The sequence below is a fragment of the Mustela nivalis genome (assembly GCF_964662115.1).
Source record: "Mustela nivalis genome assembly, chromosome: 8".
Classification (NCBI taxonomy): domain Eukaryota; kingdom Metazoa; phylum Chordata; class Mammalia; order Carnivora; family Mustelidae; genus Mustela; species Mustela nivalis.
The window spans coordinates 110,485,087-110,510,634 of record NC_139027.1 but is presented as its reverse complement, the minus strand read 5'-3'; the positions used below and the strand labels follow the sequence as shown (position 1 = coordinate 110,510,634).

Sequence of the window (25,548 nt, the reverse complement as noted above, 5' to 3'; positions counted from 1 at the left end):
CCGATACCCTGATTGATTGAATTCTTCCCCCCCACCCCCCGCATCGTTTCCGTGGGTTTTGAGGCTCCACTCTGGCATGAGACGTGTGTGCGTTTTCACGTTTCTGAAGCTGAAAGTTGGCATGTTCTTGTTTTGCTTTCACTTTAAACCATTTTGAATTCCTGTGAAGCGAAGCAGAGAGGGCCAGTTAAAAGGCCTGCTTCAGGACAGAGCTGTGATCAGCAGATGAGCGAGCGGGTGTTGTAAGCTTCAATGCCCCCATCCTACCTGGGCGCTCACTTCTTGCAAATGAAGATAATGGGGTTCATTTGACTTACTGCTGGGTTATTGAAACCACCACTCTCTGTCTGCCTTCGGAGGGAGGGCTGAGATCATTGGTTCATCTGTGGCGTGGGTGAAACTTGTCTCCGTGGGCCACCCACGACCACCTTCCATCTCTGTGGCTCCCTTGGTTCTCGTCTTGCTTTTCAAGACCATCTGTCCCAGAACTCAGTTCCTCCGTGTCTCCTCGGTGGCACACTGTCAGCCCCAACTTCGTAGTTTCTCCCTGTGATACCAAAAGTAGTAGTTCCTTTAGACCGTGAGTTGCAACCCCAGGTGCCTGTGGGAGAGAGGAAGATGATTTGAATAATGAAAAAGTACCAGGTGAAGACAAATAAGGGATGGTATAGACGGTAGCGAGTTGGAGTGTCCATACACCCTCTGGAGGTGGGGGGGGGCAACATCTACCTGTCTCCAGTCAATTTTCCAACGATATAAGAATATACGCCTTGAGATTGTTGGATGGTTGAAGATGGTGGTGTGTTTTCCATGAGATACTGGACTTCTGGATTTATTTTTACATGAAATCTCCTGATGCTAAAATTTTGACAAATATATTCATTTTTAAACACCAATGCACCAATGACAGACTCTCTGTGGCTCATATCCTCCAGCCAGCATGCCACATGAAGGCACTTAGAGTAAGATAAATGCTAATATTTTACCTAAGGTGTTTACTTTGTTGGCATTTTAAATGAAGATGCTTCATTTGTTTTTATTTTCCCTTTTACCTTCTTTTATCTAGCTACTCATCCAAGAATTACTTTTTGATGAATTCTAAGCTTGGATAAATCATTTCCAGTACATGGGATTTTTTTATTCTCATTGATAAAAGTAAGAAGTTAGGGCGCCTGGGTGGCTCGGGGGGTTAAGCCTCTGCCTTTGGCTCAGGTCTTGATCTCAGATCCTGGGATCAAGGCCCACATCAGGCTCTCTGCTCAGCAGAGGGCCTGCTTGCTCCCTCTCTTTCCCTGCCTCCCTGTCTACTTGTGATTTCTTTCTCTCAAATATTTAAATATAATATATATAAATTATAAATATGTATATTTATAAAATATAAAAAAATTTTCTCTCTCAAGTAAAATCTTCAAAAAAAAAAAAGGAAGTTGTACCCAGTGACCGTGGAAGTTATTTTCTCCTCTAAGGGTTCAGGACTCTCTTTGCAAGAGAAAATATACTAGATGCCAAGGAGGATATGGCTTAGTTGCTTTGGAGGACATTTGCATATAAGTAGATATCCCTAGCTTAATACGGGTTACATCACCCGCGCCAAAGCCAGTCCTCACATTGCTAAGAAAGGAGTTTCTGTGGTCAGACAGGGAGAGGGGAGAAGTATTTTCATAAAAGAGGCAGGACTTGCTGCTGGTCCCATTATGGTGAGGTCCACAGTGTGCGGTCCACCAGAAGACAGAAGGCTGTGCATGGGGGCATGTGATAAAAATTTGAAAAACATCTCATCTTCCCCAAAAAGGAAACCCCATTCCCGACTCTCTGCAACCCCAGCCCAGCCACCCCAGTGTGCCTTTTCAATTCACACAATTTTCTTCTAAACACAGTTGGGCTTGTGCTGTTTTATAGAGTTTCATGTACTGTATTTTACTTAAAATTTTTATCACATGTATTTTCTTGGTCCTTACGGTGTTTTTCTTGGGCTTCGGTATAATTGTAAATCCCTGTGATCTTGGAGGTGGATTTTCTTGGTGTTGCCCGGTCTTCCTCAGAAAACTTCCAGCCCCCTGGGGGCTTCTGGGCAGAATGCAGGGGCTTCTTGGGAGACAGGTTTTCATTGCAGGGGGTTGGTGGGGTGGTGGGAAGGATGGGGGGGTGCTCTCTCTGCTGTGTGTCATGAACTTGACAGGTTTCCTAGGAAGAGACTCTGTGCTCTAGGCCTAGCCCCAAGCAGCTCATTTTGCCCTAATTGCGAGTGTTATCAAATGACTCCACCAAGGGAATGCAAAATGAGTGCTTCTAATTGTTCCAGAAGCATAATAGGAAGTTGGGATTTCACATTTTGGCCCCTGGGAGAGGAAACTGTCACTAGCTTTAAATTGCTTCTCTACTTACCACTTAGCCCCAGGTCTACCTGCTGGCAGAGATGGGCCTCATGAACAGAGTGTATGTGGAAGACGAGCTCACACATGCTGGTTTGTTTTCTTTAAAGAATAGGGTACGGGGACACCTGGGTGGCTCAGTTGGTTAAGCAGCTGCTTTCAGCTCAGGTCATGATCCCAGCGCCCTGGGATCGAGTCCCACATCGGGCTCCTTGCTCCGCGGGGAGCCTGCTTCTCCCTCTGATTCTGCCTGCCACTCTGCCTGTGCTCGCTCTTGCTCTCTCTCTCTCTCTGACAAATAAATAAATAAAATCTTAAAAAAAAAAAAAAAAAAAAAGAATAGGGTACGTGAGGAGATGGGTCAGACACCTCACCCCCTGAGTAATATGGCAACCTGCCCCACTAAACAATGCTGACAAGGGCAAATTTCCCAAGATTACTTCCTTCTGCTCCGCCAGACACTCAAAACACATGAACAACAATAAATGTTAAACTTTTATTTAGAAAGGTTTAAACAACTGTATGCTCACTTCCACTAGGTCGTACAAAAAATGACCTGAAAACTTCCTTTTGATATTCCTGAAGAATTGGATTCCTGTAGAGGGGGAAGAAAAAAAAAAGGTGAAATTTTCTTTCTAGGTAATAATGTATGTAATATGTTCACCCTACCCTTTAAACTAGTTCACCTTAACCTTCCTCAAGGCATACCTTTTCTGCTTATCTTTCTCTATTAAATATGTCTCTGACAAATAAATAAATAAAATCTTAAAAAAAAAAAAAAAAAAAAGAATAGGGTACGTGAGGAGATGGGTCAGACACCTCACCCCCTGAGTAATATGATCTAGAATGAGTTTAATAATCATAATGGGGGGCTGGCAAAGTGCAGCCCAGAGCCAAACCCACCCCTCAGCCCAAGGTTGTATGGCCAGTGAGCTAAGAATAGCTTTGACATTTTTAAAGCGTTAATGAAACATAAAAACCGTACAACACAGAATCACCAGCAGCCTTCTTAAAACCTGAACTACATATTTTCTGGCCCTTTACAGAAATGCTGACCAGAGATCCCCCAATAATTAATAAAAGCAGCAGCCATGGGTTTTTTTAGTTTATATTGGATACCAGGTAATGTTCAAAGTGCTTGACCATATATTCTTCATATCATTCTCACATCCTGTAGGATGGGCATGGTTGTTACTATTTTACAGAGGAAGAACTAGGCCCAGAGAGGTTGAGTCACTTGCCCAAGGTCACACAGCCCATAAGCATAAGCAGCAGAGTTTTAAAGCCAGGCAGGCATTGGCCTCCCTCCAGATTCTGTATTCTGTCACCGCCCGGCAACTTCCTCCTGAACATTATAAAATTTTACACTACTTTTGAGGTAAAAGTTAATGTCTTATCTGTGGGAGCTGAAATCATGCACCAGCACTTCCCAAATTGGGGGGCTCTGCAAAATAGCCTACATGTAAAGGAGGTTCCCTGGTCAACGAAGCCCGAGAGGGCCTTGTTAGATTTCTTCACCGTAGTATTCCACGACGCTGTAATGTTCTGGGGTGAATCTCCACACACAGGGCGTGGTATTGAACTATTTACCAAACTTTTTTGTTTCTTTGTTTGTTTTTGCCTATTGAAGGCACACAAATGAAAACCTTCCAGAACTACTGCTTTGTTGGAAGAGAAAGTCAACAAGCAGTGTCATAGAGGCATTCTCAGTCCCATAGTTTTCCAGAAGTATGAAAGCGGTGTCATCTAGACATTCATTGTTTCACCGTTTTTTTTTTTTTAAAAGATTTTATTTATTTATTTGACAGAGATCGCAAGTAGGCAGAGAGGCAGGCAGAGGGGGAGGAGGAAGCAGGCTCCTCGCCAAGCAGAGAGCCCGATGTGGGGCTGTATCCCAGGACCCTGAGATCATGACCTGAGCCAAAGGCAGAGGCTTAACCCACTGAGCCGCCCAGGTGCCCCTTATTGATTCATCTTTACATACATAGGCTTTTGATTCCATTTTCCTGCTGCCACGTTCCCCTCCCCCTCACACCACCTCCAGCCTCACACCTTTCTTGTTGCCTGGGAAGGTCAGGGGACTCGACCATAAAACAGAGAAAGGTAATGAAACAAAAACGCACTGATTTAGATTCTTTTTGATATCTTATATTGAAAATCCTAATTAGCTTATGGGAGTACCTCTCGATTTGATGCGCCCACACTCTGTAGGTTGAGAGCTCTAGGCCAGAGTTCACCAGAGGTTCCCTGATTTGATTATATTTATCACTGAGCTTCCACAGGGTGAGATAGTATTCATTTTGGCCTTTCTTACTTTGCCAACATCATCCGCCAGTTCGTGTAGTAGGAGTATGACTTAGGGGTTGTAAGTACAGGTATCAGCCAGAGAAACAACTTAATGAATACCTTCTTCTTTTTTTTTTTAAGATTTTATTTATTTTATTTGAGAGAGAGAGCAGGAGCTGAGGACTGGACGGGCAGAGGCAGAAGGAGAAGCAGACTCCCTGCTGGGCAGGAAGCCTGACATGGGGCTCGATCCCAGGACCTTGGGATCATGAACTGAGCTAAAGGCAGATGCTTAACAGACTGAGCCCCCCATGAATATCTTTTAATTCACCAGCTGTTTACGCTTTTCTTACCACCAGGACTTTGCACATTTGACCATTGAACCCCCAAAGGCACTTTCACAAAACTGGCTTCTACCTGGCATAGGAGGGTATCCTGGTTTTCTTAAAATCTTGAAATTCTTCAGTTATGCTCACTGGGGTTTTGAATGTGTTTTGGCATTTGTAGGAGCGGAGGTGCTCTCTTAACCTGAGTCAGGAAAGAACATCGCGTATTACTTAAAGTCTGTAGGCACAAGTGAATGTAAGGCGTTCATGTATTCTGAGTGTATAGCTGTGGTTAGATTTTCTTTGTGTTTCTTCAGCTAGGTCTCTTTACTCAATAAACTGACAAGAGACAAATTAACAGAAAAGGCACCCAAATTTATTCATTTTTCATTTTGTGTACACGGAGCCTCACATGAGAAAGTAAATACCCAAAGGAGCGGGGATATTTGGGGGGTTGTACATCCTCTGAGGAAGGGAAAGAAAGGAAACAAAAGGCAACTTTCAGGAGAGCAGATGATTTTTTAGGAAAGATTAATGGGCCCTTAGGAAAATAGATAGACATGAAAATTTTGTGACAGTGTCTGAGTGTGGTGTCACCATTGCATCTTCCAGAAGGGAAGGTTAGAGCCACTCTTGGTTGGGGATTTTTGACAGTGGGGTTCTTTCGGGGAAGGCCCTGCTTGTAGTCAGATAAGGGATTTCAGGAATTCGGATGCTTTCAGCTCAAAATAATTTTTATACCAAAGTGGCATATTCTGGGTGGCTTAGCATGATTCCTTCAACAGCATATTTTTTGGAGTAGATACCTGGCATAAAATGTGATTATTTGAGACAGGGCTCTATAGATGCACTAGGACATGTTTACAGGGTATCTGTAAAAGCCGGCTTAAGTGATGCAAAAGTTGTCTCTTGGAATGGTAATGAACAGAAACCCATTTGGTAGCGGAGTTCCACTCTTGAGCTTCTGAACGATGACCTAGAACAGCACAGTGTCCTCTCATTTCTTAGGACTATTTAGAGGTTCTTTTTGACCTAACTGTTCCCAGTGTTGGCAAGATAACCAGCCAGGCTGACAGACTGTTTTGACTATCTGTGAGTGACTAAACTAATCTTGCCTAGGAAAGGACAGATACTATCCAGGCCCATCCACACTTGTCTTCTGCACGCAGCCACACAAAACCCATCTCTGGCAGCTGGGTTCCTGCCCAAATACTCCTGCCCCGTGCTCTGCAGGTGACTGGAGACTCCGATGGCACTCGGTACCTTCCTCCTTTCACCTTGATCAGCTTTCCTCTGAGGACAGAGAACAGCAGATGAAAACCTTGTGTTTGCTGGAAGACACTCAGGCCAAGAGCAACCTCTTCCCTTTTTCCTCGCTCCTGTCTTGGTTCTGAGATTTGAAAATTTTATCAGAATTATTACTGACTTCCCAAGGGCCTTTGTGATTACCATGGAGTTGTCCCTCGACTGACCTTGGGTTTTTCTCTGCAAGATCCCCATGACTCTTTGGGCACTAGCTTCGGTCGGTCGTCACTGGTCATTATAGGCTCCTTCATTTCCCCTTCCATCCGGGGCTTATCAGCTGGATTGTATCTGAGATCGCAAGTTGAGCTCCTGCATTTTGTGTGGGATTCTTTGGCCTCTCTGTTATCTTCCCCTCTTCTCTCTCTCTCTCTGGATAGCAACGGGGGTGACTTTCAGGTTTCTCTGCCCGATTTGTTCTTGCAGTCAGCGCTGTCATTGCCTGCCGGTTTGCCTGCTGTCCCCGGCCAGGAGGGAGTTTCCAGCACTGTCACAGATCTGTCCTGATGACTGACACTCCGTATGTTCTACCTGTGTTTTTCTCTCCTTAAGAGAACGCGGAGGAAGTTGTTTATATGAAAGAGAAAACAGTTGTATTTTTTCTTCTTAATATGATGTAGAAGTCAGTCTGTGATATCCAGACATTGGTAGATCTGCTCCCACATCATTTTAGAATGCATCTTAGATGAGCACATTTGAGGAGTAAAATGTGATTTTGGCAACGGAGTGGGGGTGGGGTGTCAAGTCCTGCATCAGTCACCAATCTCTCTGCTCTCCTGTGTCTGCCTCTGGGGTTTGGTCATCCCGGGGCCAGGCTCTGTTTCAGCACTGGGGTGAAGACCATAGGGACCAAGACTTTAAGAACACAGGCCCTCGGCTCTTACTTAGTCCTGCTGCTGTGTTGCCTCCAGCTCTGGCACTCAGACCTGATCGCTGGACCAGTGGGGGCATAAGTACCCTAGTTCTGGGAAACAGACATCTGTCTTGTTTCTGTACCATTCATTCACTCATTCATTCATTTTTTAAGATTCTATTTATTTATTTGATACAGAAAACACAAGCAGGGGGAGCAGCAGGCAGAGCGAGAGGAAGAAGCAGGGAGAGAAAGAAGCAGGCCCTCTGCTGGCCAGGGAGCTCCACACGGGACTCGATCCCAGCACCCTGGGATCATAACCTGAGCTGAAGGCAGAGGCTTAAACGACCGAGCCACCCAGGCGCCCCTATCGAAGTTATTCAATAAATGTTCTCACCAAAGCCCAGACTTTCAGATCCGACCTGTCCAGATGCTACGCTTCCCTCTCTCACAGTCCCGGGGGGCTATTACTTCTAAGGGCCTTCCCCGGGGCCATCTCCTGCTGCCTCCTGAGATCCTACAACATCACCGGCAACTAGATATGCTGGGGCTGGGGAATGGCCCTTGAGCCAGCCTCCTTCTGGACACCGGTTCCGCTTTCGTGGTGCTTGTAACTTTCTTTAAATAAAATACTTGAGCACATACTGCGATTTTTGTGCGAATTTCATCCGAAACAAGGGAGTGAAGATTGAAAATTCAAAGTGTCTCCCTTGGCAGTACTCTTACCCTAAGCATGCTTAGTAGCATGTAAGAACTTTGAATCAGCAGCTCCTAGGCCATTCATCGTATATAAATTGTACCTCAATAAAATTGTTCAAAAAGCGAAACCAGACAAGTCGGTCCTCCTGTGGCCACCTCCGCACGCTCTTCGGTTATCTTTACCCGTGATCAGTACCAGGTGCTCTGACACTAGCACCACACGATTGTGGCATTAGAGGCACCTGCAGGGCCTGGTAAAAATGCAGGTAACTGAGCCCCATCCCCAGTGTGGCCAAATCTGTAGATTTTTAGGTGGGGCCTGAAAGTTGTCACTTCTAATAATGCTCCTCGGGGATGTTCATGCTGCTGATCGGAGGGCCACTTGAGAAAAGCCGGCATAATGGAGAGTAGGACTGCTTTCTCATCGGTGGACTTCTTAACCGTGCACAAGATAAGTGATTTTTTTCTAGAAATGACGTCCAAACGCTGCACCTCTTGTGTGAACAGGGCACAGAAGGTCATGCCAACCCCCATGGCCTGTCTTGGAAGATTGCAAGAAATGTAGACTCTTCAGGAAAGACACTGTAGACCTATTAAATCCTAATCTGTCTTGAGAAAATTTCCCAAGTGATCCCGATGCCAGGTAAAATCTGAAAAATACTGGCCTACACCACATGTAGTGCACGTGGTCTGGTTCCTTGGTGCTTCCATTCTAATGGTTCACATTAGAATTACCTACAGTCTCTAAAAGGTAGCTTGATGGTCCGACTGGGCTCAGATTATTAATAAGAACCTCCAGGAGAGGCATCCAGGCTTCTGAAATGTCTTATAGGCTCCCCAGAGGCTTCTAAGGTACAACAAGTTCTGGGAACTACTAATCTGGTCTCTGAGTAATAGCCACACAGTATTGCTGTAACAGTGTACCAGCTGGAAATGGCTTTTGCTTGGCCTGTCTTTGAAATGGTCAGTATCGACAATTTAATGGCAACCGATACCTGACCCTGACAACTGAATTCATTTCCTTCCTTTTACATGTATAAACCCATTAGAGAAAATATGTAGAGTTCTACCTACAGTGTCTTTTCAGTCTAATAACACTTTTTAAAGCTCAAATGTCTTCCTAAAACCAAGTTTCTGCTTGAATATAAAGATAGTTACTCTGCTCTGATTCTTCCTCTGGAATTTTGTGAGATGTTGCAATTTTACATCCTAGCACATTATAAAGAGTCTTATCTTGCTGCAACATTAGACCCTGTGGAAATCTTGGAAAGCTTCATAGTTTGTCTCTAATGCATGGATTTAAGGGAGGAAAAATGAATTTCCCTCTACTTTTCTGGGCTCCTGGCTGAGACATCCACCTCTAATAAGAGAGAGATGAATAGGAGAAAAATCTAATTACATGTGTACAGGAGCCCCTCAAGATATGAAAGGCTCTCAGATAATCAGGTAATTGAGGTGTACTTGCCATCCTGAGCTAAGGAGAAAGGGGGTACGGCTCTGGGGCTTCAGAGGTGAGGAAGAAAATTCACAGGAAGATGAGAAAGGCAAATGTTTGGAAACAAATGGTTGTCCTGCCCTGTGGTGAAGACTTTCTTGTGTTTAAAAAAAGAAGAAGAAGAAAGAAAAAGAAAATAGTTATCTTGGGTAATAGCTCTCTTCCTGGTACAAGCCTCTATCTAAATTCTTTTAGGCAGTTAAGAGAGAGGTAAAAAGCTCTTCTTGAGTTTATCTGGTCTTGATTGTCTTCAGCTCAAAATAATGCAGTGCCAAAGTGGCACATTCTGGTGGCCCGCCCTGAACCCCATCCATAAAACGAGTCTTATTACCAGAAGTCACAGTACAGTGGAATCGAGGCTGTATTTCAAGTTCTATAAATTCCTGGCTCATGTTGTTTGAGCAAATAACGAGTAAGTAACTGTTTAGAGCAATTGAACACCTTGAGAATAGCCAGCTGAGATCTGCCTTGACTTTTTCTGATCCCCAGGTACCTAAACAAAAAAACCAGAAACAGAAGCTCTCCACGGGTCAGGGTTTATGAGAAGGTCCCATATTTTAAACATCTCAGATGGCCCCGTCCATTGATTCTTTTCACAGTGCGGACATCGGGAAGGTGAAAGTCACTCCCTGCAATGTCTTGCTACCTCCTGTTTGCACATGCAAGCTAGTGAACCCAAGTAGGTCACATGCTAGCAAATGCAGATTTGTTCAGCCCAGGTAGGGAGGGATAGGACAAAAACAAGGTAAGTCGGGAACTGGAGGGGAGCTCTTTCCAGAGCCCTTACTAGAAGACCAGATATCCCAGACAAAGGCCCTGTAGGAAACCGTCGTCTCCCATAGGAAATGAAACCTGGATTGTCCTAGGTGGGCAACAGAAGTAGATACTCCAGGTGGGAGGGGCCCTCTTCTAGATCTGTGCTTCTCAAGCTGGGGTGTGCACACGCGTTCCCTCGGATCTTATTAAAGGAGGATTCTGATCCAGTGAGTCTCAGTGGGATGAGACCTAAGATTTTGTGGTTCTAACAAGCAACCTGGACATGTTGATGGTAGTGGTCTAGGAGCCAACCTTTTGTCTGCGTGGCTTGGGTTCAGAACGGTGCCTTTATAGGCAAATTTGCAAAAGAGCCATTTGGAAAGCTCATTTCAACACAGATTTCTCTTCCCCAGCCCTAGGGACAGGTTTCATAGATAGGGCCTCCTGATTTGCCTTTTAACAATTCCAAGTGACGCTGTTGTCCTGGACTACACCCCTCGTAACAAGTCTGTAGTTAACTTGGAGCAGACTTAGTTAAGATGCCTCCACCACTTCCACCAGTAGCCAACTCTTTGAGAGCGAAGAACCACCCACCAAAAGATGAAGGGTGATGCCACTGAGTGTTCCCTTTGGAGAAAAAAAATCACATAGCACACTTGGAGAGTGTCACAGGGTCTGTGTTATTTTTTTACTTTGACAACATGCTGTTTTGACTAAAGACTGTAAAGGACACTTCTGGAACAAAACCTAGAGCTAAGATGGAGTTAAAAGAACATCAACTCTACCTGACGTGGTACCGACTAGCAAGTAATGGGACTAGTTATTTTAGGATGACAAAGCTATATGTACATAAAAAAAGGCTTAGAGTTCAAATACCAAAATGTTGTCAAGTGGCTTGCTCTTGATGTCAGTAATAGAATCTGAGGTGATGTTTACTTTTTGCTATATACTTTCTTGCTTTACATTCTTTTGCAAAGGACATTTGAATACTGGTTCCCTAACCTTTAAAAAAGCAAATAAACAACAACAACAAAACCCTACCAAATATTTTTAAAGGGAAAAAGGGAGGTATACACCCTGTGTAAATTCATAATTTTTTGGTTTTGTTTTGTTATGTCTATGCCCTTCAGCTGCTTTTTTCAGTGGGAACAGGATTGTTTTGTCCTTGACAGTCCAGCGCTCCCCCCGGGGGGCCGGGGGGGTGGAGTGCAAAGGAGACCGCTAAGGGCGAGGCCAACACCCTTTGCCTGGAAAATGGATGCAGAACAAGGAGTCCCAGAGGGGAGGTTGTAAGTCCCTAGGAGGAAATGAAAGGCAGCTTCTCTTTCTCCCTCCTTTTCTCCTAAGCCATCCATCCAAGCCCACAAGAGTCCCTGAAAGGACCTTTCTTGCCTTTCTCCTAAGATGGGCTGAAAGAAGCTTTAATTGAAGTTAGAATTAGAAAAGATCGAAGACATGAAGAGAACAACCTGGTGGGGACGGGGAGAAACTGCACTGGACATCCGAATCCAGTGGATCCTTTAGGCTGGTTTTCCTGCATGGGCCCACTCAGCATGGCCGGACCAGAGGGAAGCACCCAGCGTAGTAGGAATCCTATCTCAAGTGTGTCACCATTGAGCCAGTGAGTGTGCGCAACATCTGTCAGGGAATGATCCTTCTAGAAACATGCAGTCCTGGGCTTGAAGTTGCACCTTTTGGGGCATTACACAGACTGTCAATGTCTGTGCTTATTTTCAGCAATTCAGGGAAACACACCTAAGTCATAGTTTTTTGTTTTATTTTATTTTATTTTTTTCTTCTGTTCATCTAGAAACATTCAACAAAGTTTCTATGTATCCAGTTCACCCCGGTACAACTTTTCAGCTAAACTCTAGGGCTCTACTGACACCTGCTGGCATTTCATCTACTTTGTTAGAAACAGCAAAACAAACCATTGAACAGTATTTCCTAAGGCCCCTTGACCTTAATATGCTAGGTGTCCATTACCTGGGAGACAGTAGAGAAAAGGAATGGCCTGATGGGAGTTTTCCATGTCATGGAGGGAGAAGTTGTGAACACGCCCAAAAACAGACTTCTTACTGCCCCTCAGCCTTGTGCCAGCTGCTCTGTGATCTTGGGCAAGGCCCTTGACCCTCACTTTCATCATCACAAAGAGAAGAAGCCACAGTCTTCCCCACCCCGGTGCCGTTTAGGGCCTAGGATGATTCCAGTGGCATTTCCTACTAACTAAAGCATGAGTACTGTCCCTGGAGTGGTGACCTCAAAGGTCACTCCCGGAGACCTTTCTGTCGCAATAAACAAGATTTCTTTACCAGCATTACATTTTCAAAAGATGGATGAGTTGTTTAAACCTCCTCAAAGTCTGGTATCTCTGTAATTTATTTTTAGGAACAACTAAATCAGGATGCTCAGAAAAAGCCAGTGAACAGTCTCAGAAATTGCCCAGTTCTTTGCCCTAGGAAACCATGGACTCTGTTTTGTGTTTTGGGACACGTAACAAGCCTTCAGGTTGAGAAAATGCTGCCCAGTGAATGCCAACCTAATTATTTACGTTTTTCTGTCTCCTCTTGGGAAACTGTGTGAGCCTGTGGTTTGTTAGACCAACAGCAGGATATTTGATGGTCCCCAGGGAGTTATAGTCCCATATTTAGCCTGACAGAGGAAGTAAAGCCTGATGATGAAAATAATAAGGCATTTCTTTAATTCTACTATTGCCTTTTTTCCTCCTCCCTCAGAATCCTGGTGTCACCATCATGAGGCTTTCAGTGCTATTTATGGTCCTCAGGAAATGGCCTTTTCTAGTTGTGGAAGGAAACTGACCTCTTTTGGCTCCTAAGTCCCCCTTCAGAAAACTGTTAGGTATGACTGGAGCATAAAAAGGAAAGCCAAAACTCTCCATTAGACTCCTACCCTTTAGGATGACTATTCTCATAATGAAAAAAAACAGGAAAAACAAAACAAAGCAGGTGTCAATAAGGACGTGAAGAAATTGGAACCCACATGCACTGTTGGTGGGAATAGAAAATGACACGGCTGCTATGGGAATCAGCGTGGTGGTTCCGGAAAAAAAAAAAAGAATTACCATAGGATCCAGTAATTCTGCCTCAGAGTATATACCCCAAAATATTGAAGGCAGGCACTTGAAGAGATATTGGTACACCTGTGTTCACAGAAGCATCCATTCCAATAGCCACCATTAATCACAGTAGCAACCCAGGTGTCCATCAATAGATGAATGAAGAAGACAAAATGGTCTACACAGCCAACGGAGTATTATTCAGCCTTTACAAAGAAGGAAATTCTGACACATGCTGTGAACTGGCTGAGCCTTGAGGACATTATACCAGTCCACTTGGTCAAAGAGCAAATACTGTATGATTCGTTTTTATGAAGAACCTAGGAAGGGCAGATTCATAGAGACAGAAAATAGAATGGTGGTTGCCAGAGTTAGGGACGGAGAAGAAAATAGGGAGCTGTGTAATGGGGACAGTTTCAGTTTTGCAAGAAGAAAAGAGTTCTGGAGATGGATGGTGGTGAAGGTTGCACAACATTGTGAATAATGCCATGGAACTGGTCACTGAAAAATAATTCTGCTGATCAATTTAATGTCACTTGCACTTTATCACAGTGAATTAAAACCACACACACATTACAGAACTCAGTCTTTACCTCTGGTCCTTGCAAGGACTAAATCACTAGTCCACGTTAAAGTACCTGGTAATATTGGGGCGCCTGGGTGGCTCAGCAGGTTAAGCCTCTGGCCCCACGTCGGCTTTCGAGCTCTTGATATGTGATGAGTGAAATGGAGACGCCGCACTGTACCTTTATTCAGTTTCAATTTAAATAGTCACATGTGCCTAGTGGACAGTGCAGGTAGGCTTTACGTCTTTACTATTCTCTATCCCCAAATATGTTCCCTTTCTCAGCACAGAGCTACAGCAGTCAGACTATAAACCAAAGAAGGTAAGATACTGGCTTTTGTGGAGGCCTCAGCTCTGTTTCCACCCCCCAGTATCAATTTGCTGCAAAACATGTTTCCAAGGGTGTGATTCTTTATTTTAGCAACTTGGTGTGGCATTCATTGGCATCAGTTATTGGACTCAGGGGCAGAGTTGGCCTTAATTCATGGGCCAACCTTTTCTAATAGAATGTCCTTACCAGACCCAAATTCCTTTACTGCCATGGACAGTCTTCCTTCACGTTTCCTTGTAAATCCATGGAGTGATGTTATGAACTAAAACTGAGGTCCAAGACCTTATACAGAAATTATGTAAGCCCTTTGCTGTTTGCGCTGGATTCCCCGGCAATCCGTGCATGCTTTCCTTTTTAAGGCTCTGCTGGAAAACACAGACAGGTAAGCTATGTACCAAATTCTTAGATTGAAATAGAATCCCACGATAAAATTGATGAACCCCAAATGCATTCGTCCTCTAAAAATGGGAATAGCTAAATATGTCATCATGTGTTGTATAACGTTGCTTGGAAATAATGAAGATTGCCAGTGGCTGAGAAAGGATTTCTATTTAAACAGGCTGGAAATAGAAGGTTTAACAAGTCAATCAGTGGGCAGCATTCCTTTGTGACAACCCAGTGTTTAATGATGCTCTAGATGTTACATTTATCTTCATGGAAAGAATGAAAGCTGTTTATTAAAGAATAAAGTATGGCATGCAAAATGAAGATTGCTCTGTGGCAGGGAGGAGATAAAAGAAGAATTTACATTATTCTTATACTGAGTGGATACGGGCTGTCTAATAAAAACCACCATTTTCAGTTCTTGTGGATTTTGCTCACCTGAATGCTTTTTTCTTTCTCTTTCAGCAATGGGTAGAAGGACTGAGATCGATCATACACAACTTCAGGGCCAACAATGTCAGTCCAATGACCTGCCTCAAGAAACAGTGAGTTTTATTTACATCACTCTTTGTTCTTGGATGTTAAAAAGCAAAAGGTCGGTTTAGGACATGAAGGCTTAATAGATGTCCAGGCGACATCATCCTTGTTTTCCCTTCCATGCTCCCGACATGGAGAAAAAGTTCCCAACACACACCTGGACTCTTCAAGCCACTTGGCAGGACATGTGTGATCAACCCATGGCCCAAACTGATAAGAAAGGAGTGGTTGCTGGCAGGAAGATGCTGGAACTCCAGTGTCTTTTGGGTCCTAGGCCCCAGACTGAGTGCTGGTAAAGAGTTCTCCATGCCCCAGGCTGTAGTTGGGTGCCATTGTAGCTGGAGCCTCTGTTGTGTGAGACTGAGAATTGGGGAGTGTGGCCAAGAGAGGCACTTACAAGAGCTCCCTTTTCTAGCGTCAGAAAGAAGCACTGGCCCCAAGGACTGTTCAGCACTCAGTCAGGGATCTAAACGTGCGGGCCTTACCCCAGCTCACAGAATCCAAAATCCAGAGAGAGATCACTGTGGTAGATTTTTAACTCTTCCCAGGTTATTCCATCGGAGTGAAGTGAAAGTTACTCAAGGAGAAAGGCCAGCCAAAGCCCAAGTCAGCCTGTTTAAAAATCAGGTATTTAGGGAGGAAGCAGGCTCCCTGCCACCAAGAGGCCATGACTGGCAGCTGTAGGTACAGAGGGAACTATGCTAAGAAATTATAGGAATAAGCCTGCACTCACAAACAGGCCCAGCACCAAGGGTGTGAATCCTTGGACTGTCCAGCAGGAGGAACAGAGGGCAGCCTTCTGTCTACCTTCACCCTTACTTTTGGTCCCTTTGGCAGGTGCTTTAAGAGTAGCAGTTGCAAAGAAGTACCTATAATTTGTTTTGCTCAGTACAAGCCCCCAAATTTCTAGTTCATCTAGGGTTGCTGGGAAAAATACGGGACTCCAAGTTATATTTATATTTCCTATAAGTAACAATTTTTGAGTAAAAGCATATCCTGGGCAGTATTTGGCACATACCTGTAAAAAAAAAAAAAAAAAAAAAAAAAAAAAAAATGGTTGTTTTCTGAAATTGATTTAACCGAGGTTTCTGTATTTGCCAAACCTGATAACCATAAATTGATCTCACCGTGTATTATACTGTCTCTGGTTTTCAGAATAAATGTTGTTTGTTTGAATGAACTTTCTTTAAAAGTTCTTAGCTGAATTGCAGTGTTCCTCCTAAGAAACATTGAAACAGTGTTGTCATGGTTGTTTTCCAGCTGGATGAAATTGGCATTTATGACCAACACAAATGGTAAAATTCCAGTTAGGAGGTAAGTCAGTCATTTCTGTCTGGGTTCCATACCCTGGGCCAACCCTTGTGATACCAGACCAAAGACAGAGCCCACCACAAGTGCTTGTTAATTGCTTTCACTAAAGATGCTTCTGGAAGGTTGGTTTAAATCAGTCCATCAAATGCCGTGTTCAGTTTCTAAAAGTCATTTGTGGATGTAAATTTGCATTTTTCCTCAGAATAGGTAGCATTAACTCTACTTTGACAAAGAACATCTGAAGATGTATTCTTTTTAATCTTCAACTTTTCTTAGGATTTTAATGTCTTTCATCGACTTACCCTGAGCAACTATTAGCTAAACTGAAAGAAGTTTTTATTATAAATTGTATTGTAGTGGAAGTATGTAGACTGTGTCTCCACTGTGTGGAGACGTGATTCTTCTCTGTTTGGGCCTTGTTCTTCCTCTGGTGGGCGGCGCACATGGACACCTTTGGCTTCTTGCCATTTGGTCTCTAAGTGTACTCTCCCTGCCACCACACACTCTTCAGAGCTGTCACTTTTCCCCCTTGCTCTGCCCAAGGTAATGGAATCAAGAATGCAGAAAACAGGGGCATCTGGGTGGCTCAGTCACTTAAGCATCCGACTCTTGATTTTGGCTCAGGTCCTGATCTCAGGGAGATCAGGCCCTGTGTGGGGCTCTGTTCTGAGTGTGAAGCCTATTTAAAATTCTCTTTCCCTCTCCCTCTGCCCTTCTTCTCCCTGCCTACCCCGGCTTAAGCCCTTGATCTTAGAGATAAAATAAATAAATAAATCTTAAGGAAGGAAAGGATGGGGGTACCTGGGTGGTTCAGTAATTAAACGTCTGCCTTCGGCTCAGGTCATGATCCCAGGGTCCTGGGATGGAGCCCCACACTGGGCTTCCTGCTCAGCGGGAAGCCTTCTTCTCCCTCTCCCACTCCCCCTTCTTGTGTTTTCTCTCTTGTTGTGTCTTTCTCTGTCAAATAAATAAATAAAATCGTTTTTTTTAAAAAATGCCCTGCTCGCACCTTTGTCTGATAATTGTTGGCAAAGATACTTTACACCGATTCTTTTTTTTTTTTTTTCCAAATCCTTTGCTCTGTTGAGCAACAGCAGGACAATTATTTTCATATATCCTAGCATTCTACAGCTACTGCCCAACATATAGTACCTTTTTTCTTTAAAATCTATATTGAAGTAATAAGTCCCAAACTTCGCACAGACAGCACTGTGGATAACAGAAATTTTAGGTTGGCTCTGTTTTTACATACCTTACCATCCTGCTTTTTCTTCCAAGATAAGGCTCAGGAAATGGTTCTACAAAGTAGAACACATAGACTGCAATCGAAGCACTTCTAACTAGCAATTCGGGTTTCATTTATATATATCCTTCTAATCAAGCCATTGTTAGACAAACTTGGAAGTTTTTGTATGGTTCAAAGATCTTTATGGGTATGTTCGCATCCAAAATGATTACCATCCTTTTGTCATTTTCTTTAGCTCGCTTTGACATGACCCCTTTGGTGCCTGCCAGCATTAACAGGTGTTTGACACAAGACATCTGTGACTCAGGGGCCATTTGTTCAGAGTCGATGGAGAATTGACACCAAGCCAGACAAAAGCAGATGAGTCTCCTGGTGGATGAGCTGCCAAGGGCTAGGTGGAAGTTGTTCTGAATGTTTTAATGGATATGAAGAGTAAACACTTTTAAAATGTCAACTTCATTGCTTTCATTCTGGAGTTCTGAAGATGGAAACTATTAGTATAGTGTGCATATTGTTAGAAGAGATCTGGCTTCATAGTTATTCCATAGCTTGGGAATGGCCCCTGCTCTTGAATATAAGCTGAAATTTAATATCCAGGACATTGTCCAAATGATTAATGAAGAAAGTCTTACTCTTTATCTCCCTCTCTTTTTACCTTTCTATATAGGATCTTACGTAGTCTGTCTTTCTCTCAAACTCACACTCAGTATCGTCCCTCCTACCCTAAGGCTTTGAAAGTCACTCTTTTTCTTTGCCATTTTCTATTCCTTTAACCTAGAGTTGGAACCATGGCTAGAGAGTCGGGAAATGGTAGCCAGACGATAATTGTGGGCTCTGGCTAGAAGTAGTCTTCAAGGAGACTGTTGTATTAAAGAGGGCTGAGAGCTTCCGGTATGGTCATGGCAGCCCAGCTCCTGTGTAATCCATCTATGTCCCAAAGGCTTAGCTTGTCTGTGAAGGGGACTATACTGAGGAAGGACTCTACTGAGGCTTGACTACATGAGCCCTCCCTGAATGTTTGCAAAGATGGTGTTAAAACCACTCAGTGAATTGTAGGCCCATCGAGGGCAAGGAAAGAGTGTGACTCACTTGGTTTCTAGAATCATTGCTGTCTTAGTCACCTGTAAAGTCTGCTGGAACATGGAATTGAACCAGAACTCTAATAGGACTGGGCACCACTCAAGTGTATTTGCTTTTGTAGCATTTCCTTTGGGGAAGGTGGTTTATTTTGACTCAACAAAAACTCACTGAGTACCTGTTAGCCATGAAGCCTAACTTGTACTTTGTAGGCATGGGGGTGTATAGCAAGGGTTGAATCAGTCACAGTTCTTGATAAATACTCTTCCACCAAATGCCTATGACGGTATCTAAAATGTCCATAGGCTTTGATAAAAGCATTTCTCTCAGGGAGCCTGGGTGGCTCAGTGGGTTAAAACCTCTGCCTTCAGCTCAGGTTATGATCCCAGTGTCCTGGGATGGAGCCCCGCATGGGGCTTTCTACTTAGCGGGGAGCCTGCTTCCTCCTCTCTCTCTGCCTGCCTCTCTGCCTACTTGTGATTTTTGTCTGTCAAATAAATAAATAAAATCTTAAAAAAAAAAAAAAAGGTGTTTCTCTCAGGACCTGTTAGAGGACATTCTCCTGGGCCTCTAATGTAACTGGAAACTCAAAGAATTTGCCTTTGCGCCATAACCTGCCTTACCCCTGAGGGAATCCATTTTGAGGCCTAAGCTGTCCGATATGGCCCTTTATTAGATAGAGGGGGGGGATGGTCTTACTCTTATTCAACTTCCTTGCTCCTATTTTCCATCCTGGGTTTGGTCTCTTTTTGAATGAGGTGGGAAAATTCTTGGTGACATGGCCCCCTCAGGAAAGGGGGGGGGCCGGAGAACAAGCCCCTCTAGCCAGATGGCTACCTCTTGCCCCTGGTTTTTGCACAGTTGTGTTGTTGGGCTCTGACTTTGCCCTCACTAATATATTCCTACATGGATTTTCCTCTCTCCTGGCACCGGATGCCCTGGTTTTTTTCTTTCTCTCTCAATCTCTTGATCTGTGCCCCCCACCCCCACCCCAAATACATACGCTTGGATCTCCTCCTCCTGCAAGATGTTCTTATTCTGCTTCCTATTTATTTCTTGGCATTCCAGTAAGTTCTAGCCAAAAGATTCTATTCCTGTACACTGTCCCCTTCCTCCCTGCCCTTCCCTCCCTCGACCCTGCACCCACTTCTGTTTCGCTGGAAAGGCTCAGGCCCTGTGCCAGCTACGTTCATGGCCACGTCGATCAGTTCTCATCTCATTGCTCATGCTTATCCGAACCTAACTGAGGTTCAAGTTCACCAAGACACCCCTGAGATAGCGAGGCGGACCGTTTCCTCCTGCAGGCACACCGATTGTGAAGATGCTGGCTCCTTTGGCTCTCACATTAATACATAATTAAATGAAAAAAGAAAAAAAAGAGAGAGAGAGCGAGAACATTGAATAGCTAGCTACTTTCCCCTATTTTACAAAGGTCAGCTAAATTGTTTCTCAACCTAATTTAATGTATCCAAATTCCATGAACTCTAGAGAAGTGGGAAAGTGTGGACATAATACCGTCTACACTAGAAACCAGGTTACTCGATGTCAAATATGTATGCTCTAACATGTCTATAGATATGTTAAAGAGAATCCGTGGGCCTCCTTGGAGCCGAGTGCCGCTGTGTCCATTCTTAAAAATGAACTTCTCCAAGTATTCTTGGACCAAGTATGAAACAATAAAGCTTTGAATGAACACATAACAATTCCTTTACCTAAAGTTAGCTCTCCCCAGTCTATTTTGGGAAGCTGTACTGGGCACTCGGAGAGGTGCTCTCGCCTACTCATCAAGAATAATTGGCTCTCCGTGCTTACATCGGGAGCTGGCTTCCACTTAACGTGGATGGAAGAGTGTGTGACAGGGTGGGAAGTGGGGAGGTGCTCTTACAAATCCCCCCTGTGCTCACAGAGGAGGCTTTCCAAAGCCACGCTTGCCACATGAAACAGCTCTACCCTCATGTCGAGGCTGGACTTGCGAAATTAGACTTTCAGTTATTAGGGTGGCAGATTCCCCAGGCTTCCAGCCACAGAATGAATGAAGACTCCGTTGGTTGGCTAAGGCACAGCTCAGCCAAACATGGATTCTAGGGTACCGGCTCCGCCCCTCAATAGGTCATTCTGAGTGTTGCAAGTGTATTTATCAGAAGAGAAACAGGCTTATTAAGGTGTTACCCATTTTATTAGCCTTGACGTACACCATACAGGTTAAAGGGCGGCATCCTTATTCAGAAATACCACCTATTAGGGCAGTACCAAGATTCTACTGAAACACTGAATGAGTGTTCCCCTGTCCCCCCCCCCCCGCCCGCCTTCCCACCACGCCTATCCATTTCTCAATAAACTTCCTAATCTTTGAGGCAGCTAGCATTTCAGTGTAGCTCAAGGGTGCTTACTTAGTTCAAAAAAATGTAAGGACACCTGAGTGGTTCAGTCCGTTTAAGCATCTGACTTCAGCTCAGGTCATGATCTCAGGGTCCTGCGATCGAGCCTTGTTGGGGAGTTCCTGGCTCAGCACAGAGTCTTCTCTCTCTGCTTTTGCCCCTCCCCGCCCCCACTCATGCTCTCCCCCTCTTTCTTAAATAAATAAAATGTTAAGAAAAAAATGAAAAACTCATCTGATAGTGCATCTCAGCTGTAGTAAGTATGAAAGCAAAGTATAAGGGCCATCCCAGGCAGAGGCTGAAATTCAGAGGAGACTGTTTCTCCCCCCAAGCCTGGATAGCGTCAACACGAGCTTTGTTCTAGACCTATTCCATCTGCCACATTCCTTTTTCCTGAGAAAGTTATTCGGTAGGACCCACATTTGTCATTGTTTTGGTCCAACAGTATGTATGTCCAAGGCTTCTTGGGACACCCAGGGGGACACCCTTCTGAGAATCACATTGCCTCGTGAGTGTAACCAGAGGGATATTGTGGGAGCTCGTTAGGGAAGTGAAAAATACCTAGAAATGAAAACTAAGTGTATTTCCCTTCCCCCTCTCTCCCTGCCATCCTACAGTCCTGAGTATTGCTGGATTTTTGCCTCACAGAAAACAGAATTAACAATAATTTGACTTTTTCTTCCCCCCTTTCTTTTCTGCCCTAGTATTACTAGAACCTTTGCATCGGGGAAAACAGAAAAAGTGATCTTTCAAGCACTCAAGGAATTAGGTCTTCCCAGTGGAAAGGTATTTATTCATTTAACCATGTGTTTCTAAAATGATTTTGTCTGTTTATGTTCTCATATGTAATAAGCCAGCTGATTTATGTTCAACTGACGCCGTTTAGATTCAAAACTGGTTTCAGGCACGTAAAGCACAGGTAGCTTTCGCTTCTGCCTGCCTGCCTGACTGCCTCTTGTTTTCTGGACATTTTAAACTAAATGTTTTCAAATTCAAATAGTGTACTTGAAAATGTTTTAATCAGTTTTATTAAGAAAAGGAAATGACAGCCAGGCTGCTTTTTCAGACAGCTTCTGGAAAACTCATTTTTTGAGAGACAGAGAGTAGGGGCGGGGGGCGGCACACAGAGGGAGAGAGAATCTCAAGAAGGCTTCATGCCCAGTGCAAAACTGGATGCTGGGCTCGATCCTAAGACCCTGGGATCATGATCCAAGCAGAAGTCAAGAGTCAGGTACCCAACCGACTGAGCAACCCAGGCGCCCCTGGAAAGCTTCTTAGAGAAGCCCAACCACATTGCCTTGACTAAGCACAATGTCAGCCTGAACTGACCAGTATAACCAGTGCTTCAAGATGACTGTGGGGTATTTTATAAAGCACCCCTCCTTCCACAAACCATTTGCGTTCCTGGCCCTTTGGATTTAGAATAATTGGAATTAATTTATGGACTGCAAGAAAGACTTAAGCCTGTTACTGCTTTAACAAATCCAATCGGAAATACAAACTTCAGTATCGAGAAGTAAAATTTTACCTGGTTGTCCTGAGCTCCTTCATGGGGTCTTGTGAAAATTCGCAAGATAAGCCTAAGTAATCACTAGGTTGGATTTATTCAGCGTCCTTTAGGCAGGCACTTGCTTTTCCCTGTCAAGGAGAGAAAGAGGAAATATTTCTTTATGTTTGTTTTATGGAGTGTTTCCCAGAGGAGCCCAGCTGTAGTCAGTGAGTGTTTGAGCACACAAGTCACGGCTGCCCTGGGTCACCGGAAACACCCGTTTACACACTCGGGGTGCTGACGGAATGGCCTGGTCACAGCCGGCATTGGCCTTCTGGCTTCTTTCAGTAAGACTCAAAGATAGAGGCCCTGGGATCCCAGGTGGTCATTTGCTTTGCTTCATGATCCAGTAGATTCCTTCCCTCCAGGGAGAAAGAGGTTGCATGAGTTATGACACTCTTTTGTTCTTTACAGAATGACGAAATTGAGCCCGCGGCATTTACTTATGAAAAGTTCTATGAACTGACACAAAAGATTTGTCCTCGGACAGATATAGAGGATCTTTTTAAAAAAATGTAAGTTCTCCTTCTGAGAAAATATTATGTTCTTGTCCCTTTAGACTTTTAAAACATTTTTTTTTTTTGTGTGGTAATGTTTGAATATAGTATGTTGAGAGTCTCCAGGATTATGTAGCCAGGGTTCCATTTTTCACCCCGTAGCTTATCACTGTAAAAGTTCACTCTGAGTTTTTGAGAAACTTTTACAAAAATTAATGGCAGCACCTGGAACGATCTCCCCTCCGCCCGTTGCATTGGCTTTACTAACTACCTACAATTTTAACCTGCTCCTTGAGGTATTAACCCATGATGTGAACTAACTAGATTTGATTTGGAATGTTATTATGTTGTGGAAAAGTTCATTCATTCTAGTTATCTCAAATGGATGACTTACATGTTGTTTTTAAAGTAACGGCTTTCTATAATGGTAAAAGGAAGAAATGCAGACATTTTCCATGAGCTAGTGGGAGTGTTTTCTTTCTCTTGTTGTTGGGTTGTTGTTGGTTTTTTTGTTTTGGTTTTGGTTTTTTGGTTTTTTTTTTTTTGGTTTTTGGTTTTTTGTTCTGACAAACAGTCTCTGGCCATTTTAAGAATGCACCACTACTTCAGGGGTAGAAGATAAGTTTAGAATTATCCTCAACAAATGTCAACATGTAAATCGTGCCTACTGTAGCATCATATACAAAAACTTACTTTTTCTAATAAATTTCTTTTCAGCAATGGAGACAAAACTGATTATTTAACGGTAGACCAATTAGTGAGCTTTCTAAATGAAGTAAGCTTTTTCATACATTAACTCCATAAAGTCTGTGTGCAGTGGCTTGCCTCCTCCAGTGTCTTCATTGCATGCCCGCCTCCATTTGCCCTGTTCGCTTTGCTTCTGACCTGCTGATCTTTCCATATGGCTTCCTTTACCAGGTGCAAAAATCAGCTGCTGCTCCTGTGTTCGTGCACTTCTTACACGTCGGCTTTGCACACTGCTTTTTTTGTTGGTTTCCTTGCTGTGATGTATAGCTCTGGTTCTGTGTGTTTGTGTGTGTGTGTGTGTGTGTGTGTGTGTGAATTTTATAATATATTCATTTAATTAAATGTGTCTATGTTTTTGCAAGATGATATTTAAGGTACTTTTTTTTTTTCTCTTCCTACTGATCTCATTAAATAGAGAATGGATTGAAATTACCCACACTGTAGCCGGATTCTCCATTGCTAACTTTTTCTCATACCTTTGCATGGACTGGAAAGCTTTATTTTTGTCTCTTAATGGATTGCATGTAAGAACGATACGTAGGTTCCAAGAGAATATTTTGACAACAAGCACAACAGTGGAGTTCCTGGGTGAAAATATAGTACATAATAGGTCAATTAGATGGTGGGTCAAATTTTTACATTTTATTTTTATAACAAGTTTAGGGATCAATTTAGAATATGATTCACGCAACAACCAGCACTGGTTGACAACATTCGCTGAAGCACAAGAGAAAAATATTTTGAAACACATAATGGTTGCAACTTTTGTGACAACTAAAATTAACTTTTTTTTTCTTTACACGTACGAAAGATTGTTCTGTTCAGTGAAACCCGCTGAAGCTCTTACTGATCCACAATGGAAAATGTCCTTTTTTTTTTCCTAGCACATTAATGGAATGGACAATATATTTTTGTTTCAAAACAATGTTTTTAGTATAATTTAGCCATTATACCATATAAAGGGAGAAGCTTTGAAGAGAGAGTATCACACCAGACATGAGGTCTCGCCCCAAAGAATGGGCAGCAGCCGGCAGACTGTGATTGGGCAGTTTGTGGAGACAAATCACATCTTTGCCAAAGAGCTTCTGTTTTCTTGCCCTGTTAGGGCGCAGTGACTTCCCATTGGTAGGCTCGCCCCGTCAATGCTAAAATAACCAGAGCCTATAGCCTTTGTGCTGGGAAGACTATCTATTCTGTTTATCACACAGATGCCTCTACTTTTAATAAGCCTCTCAGTACAATACAGAATTGATTTCACTTGAAGACATTTCAAGTTTTCCCACCCCACTAGTTTTGGTCACGTGACTACTATGTTCATAATCTTTACCCAGATATTATTCACATTCCTGTGCCACTGTCACTCAGAAGTTAAGTTGCCTTGCTTTGTTTCCTTTAACTCCTTCCCCCTCTTCTGCTTTATTTTTAAGGTGTATTCTTTTATTTCCTTCAGCTTCTTCATGCACTTTGGGTCACTGATCATCTTAAGTTTTGGTGAGATGGGCAGGAAAGTCTTGCTTTTTGGCTAAAGAGGGAAGACTGTTGGGAGGCACGGAGAAAATCTGTATCATTGCTTTGCTCCTTCCTAGGAACAAGGTCTTTTGCCTACTTTGAGATGAAGCTGGTATGCAGGCATCTAGTAAACACGACAGAGACCTTATGATGTATGTCACCATGAAAATAAAAATTCTGAAGTCTTGAGGACAGGCATGGCATTCGTGGGCTCTTATCTCGTGCCTTTTCTCTTGTGGGTTGTTTCTGTAA

At 43.5% G+C, this 25,548-nt stretch overlaps 1 protein-coding gene across 8 annotated transcripts in view; it reads left to right on the top strand.

The window, feature by feature from the left end:
• Window positions 1–25,548, top strand: part of PLCB4 (phospholipase C beta 4) — a 410,418-nt gene that overhangs the window by 292,386 nt on the left and 92,484 nt on the right. For all 8 annotated transcript variants that reach the window (XM_082744398.1, XM_082744395.1, XM_082744397.1 and 5 more), the window contains 5 exons: window positions 14,911–14,990; window positions 16,243–16,296; window positions 21,699–21,780; window positions 22,958–23,058; window positions 23,758–23,815. In XM_082744398.1, the coding sequence (XP_082600524.1) occupies window positions 14,911–14,990; window positions 16,243–16,296; window positions 21,699–21,780; window positions 22,958–23,058; window positions 23,758–23,815 (375 nt within the window). The remainder of the gene's footprint in view (window positions 1–14,910; window positions 14,991–16,242; window positions 16,297–21,698; window positions 21,781–22,957; window positions 23,059–23,757; window positions 23,816–25,548) is intronic.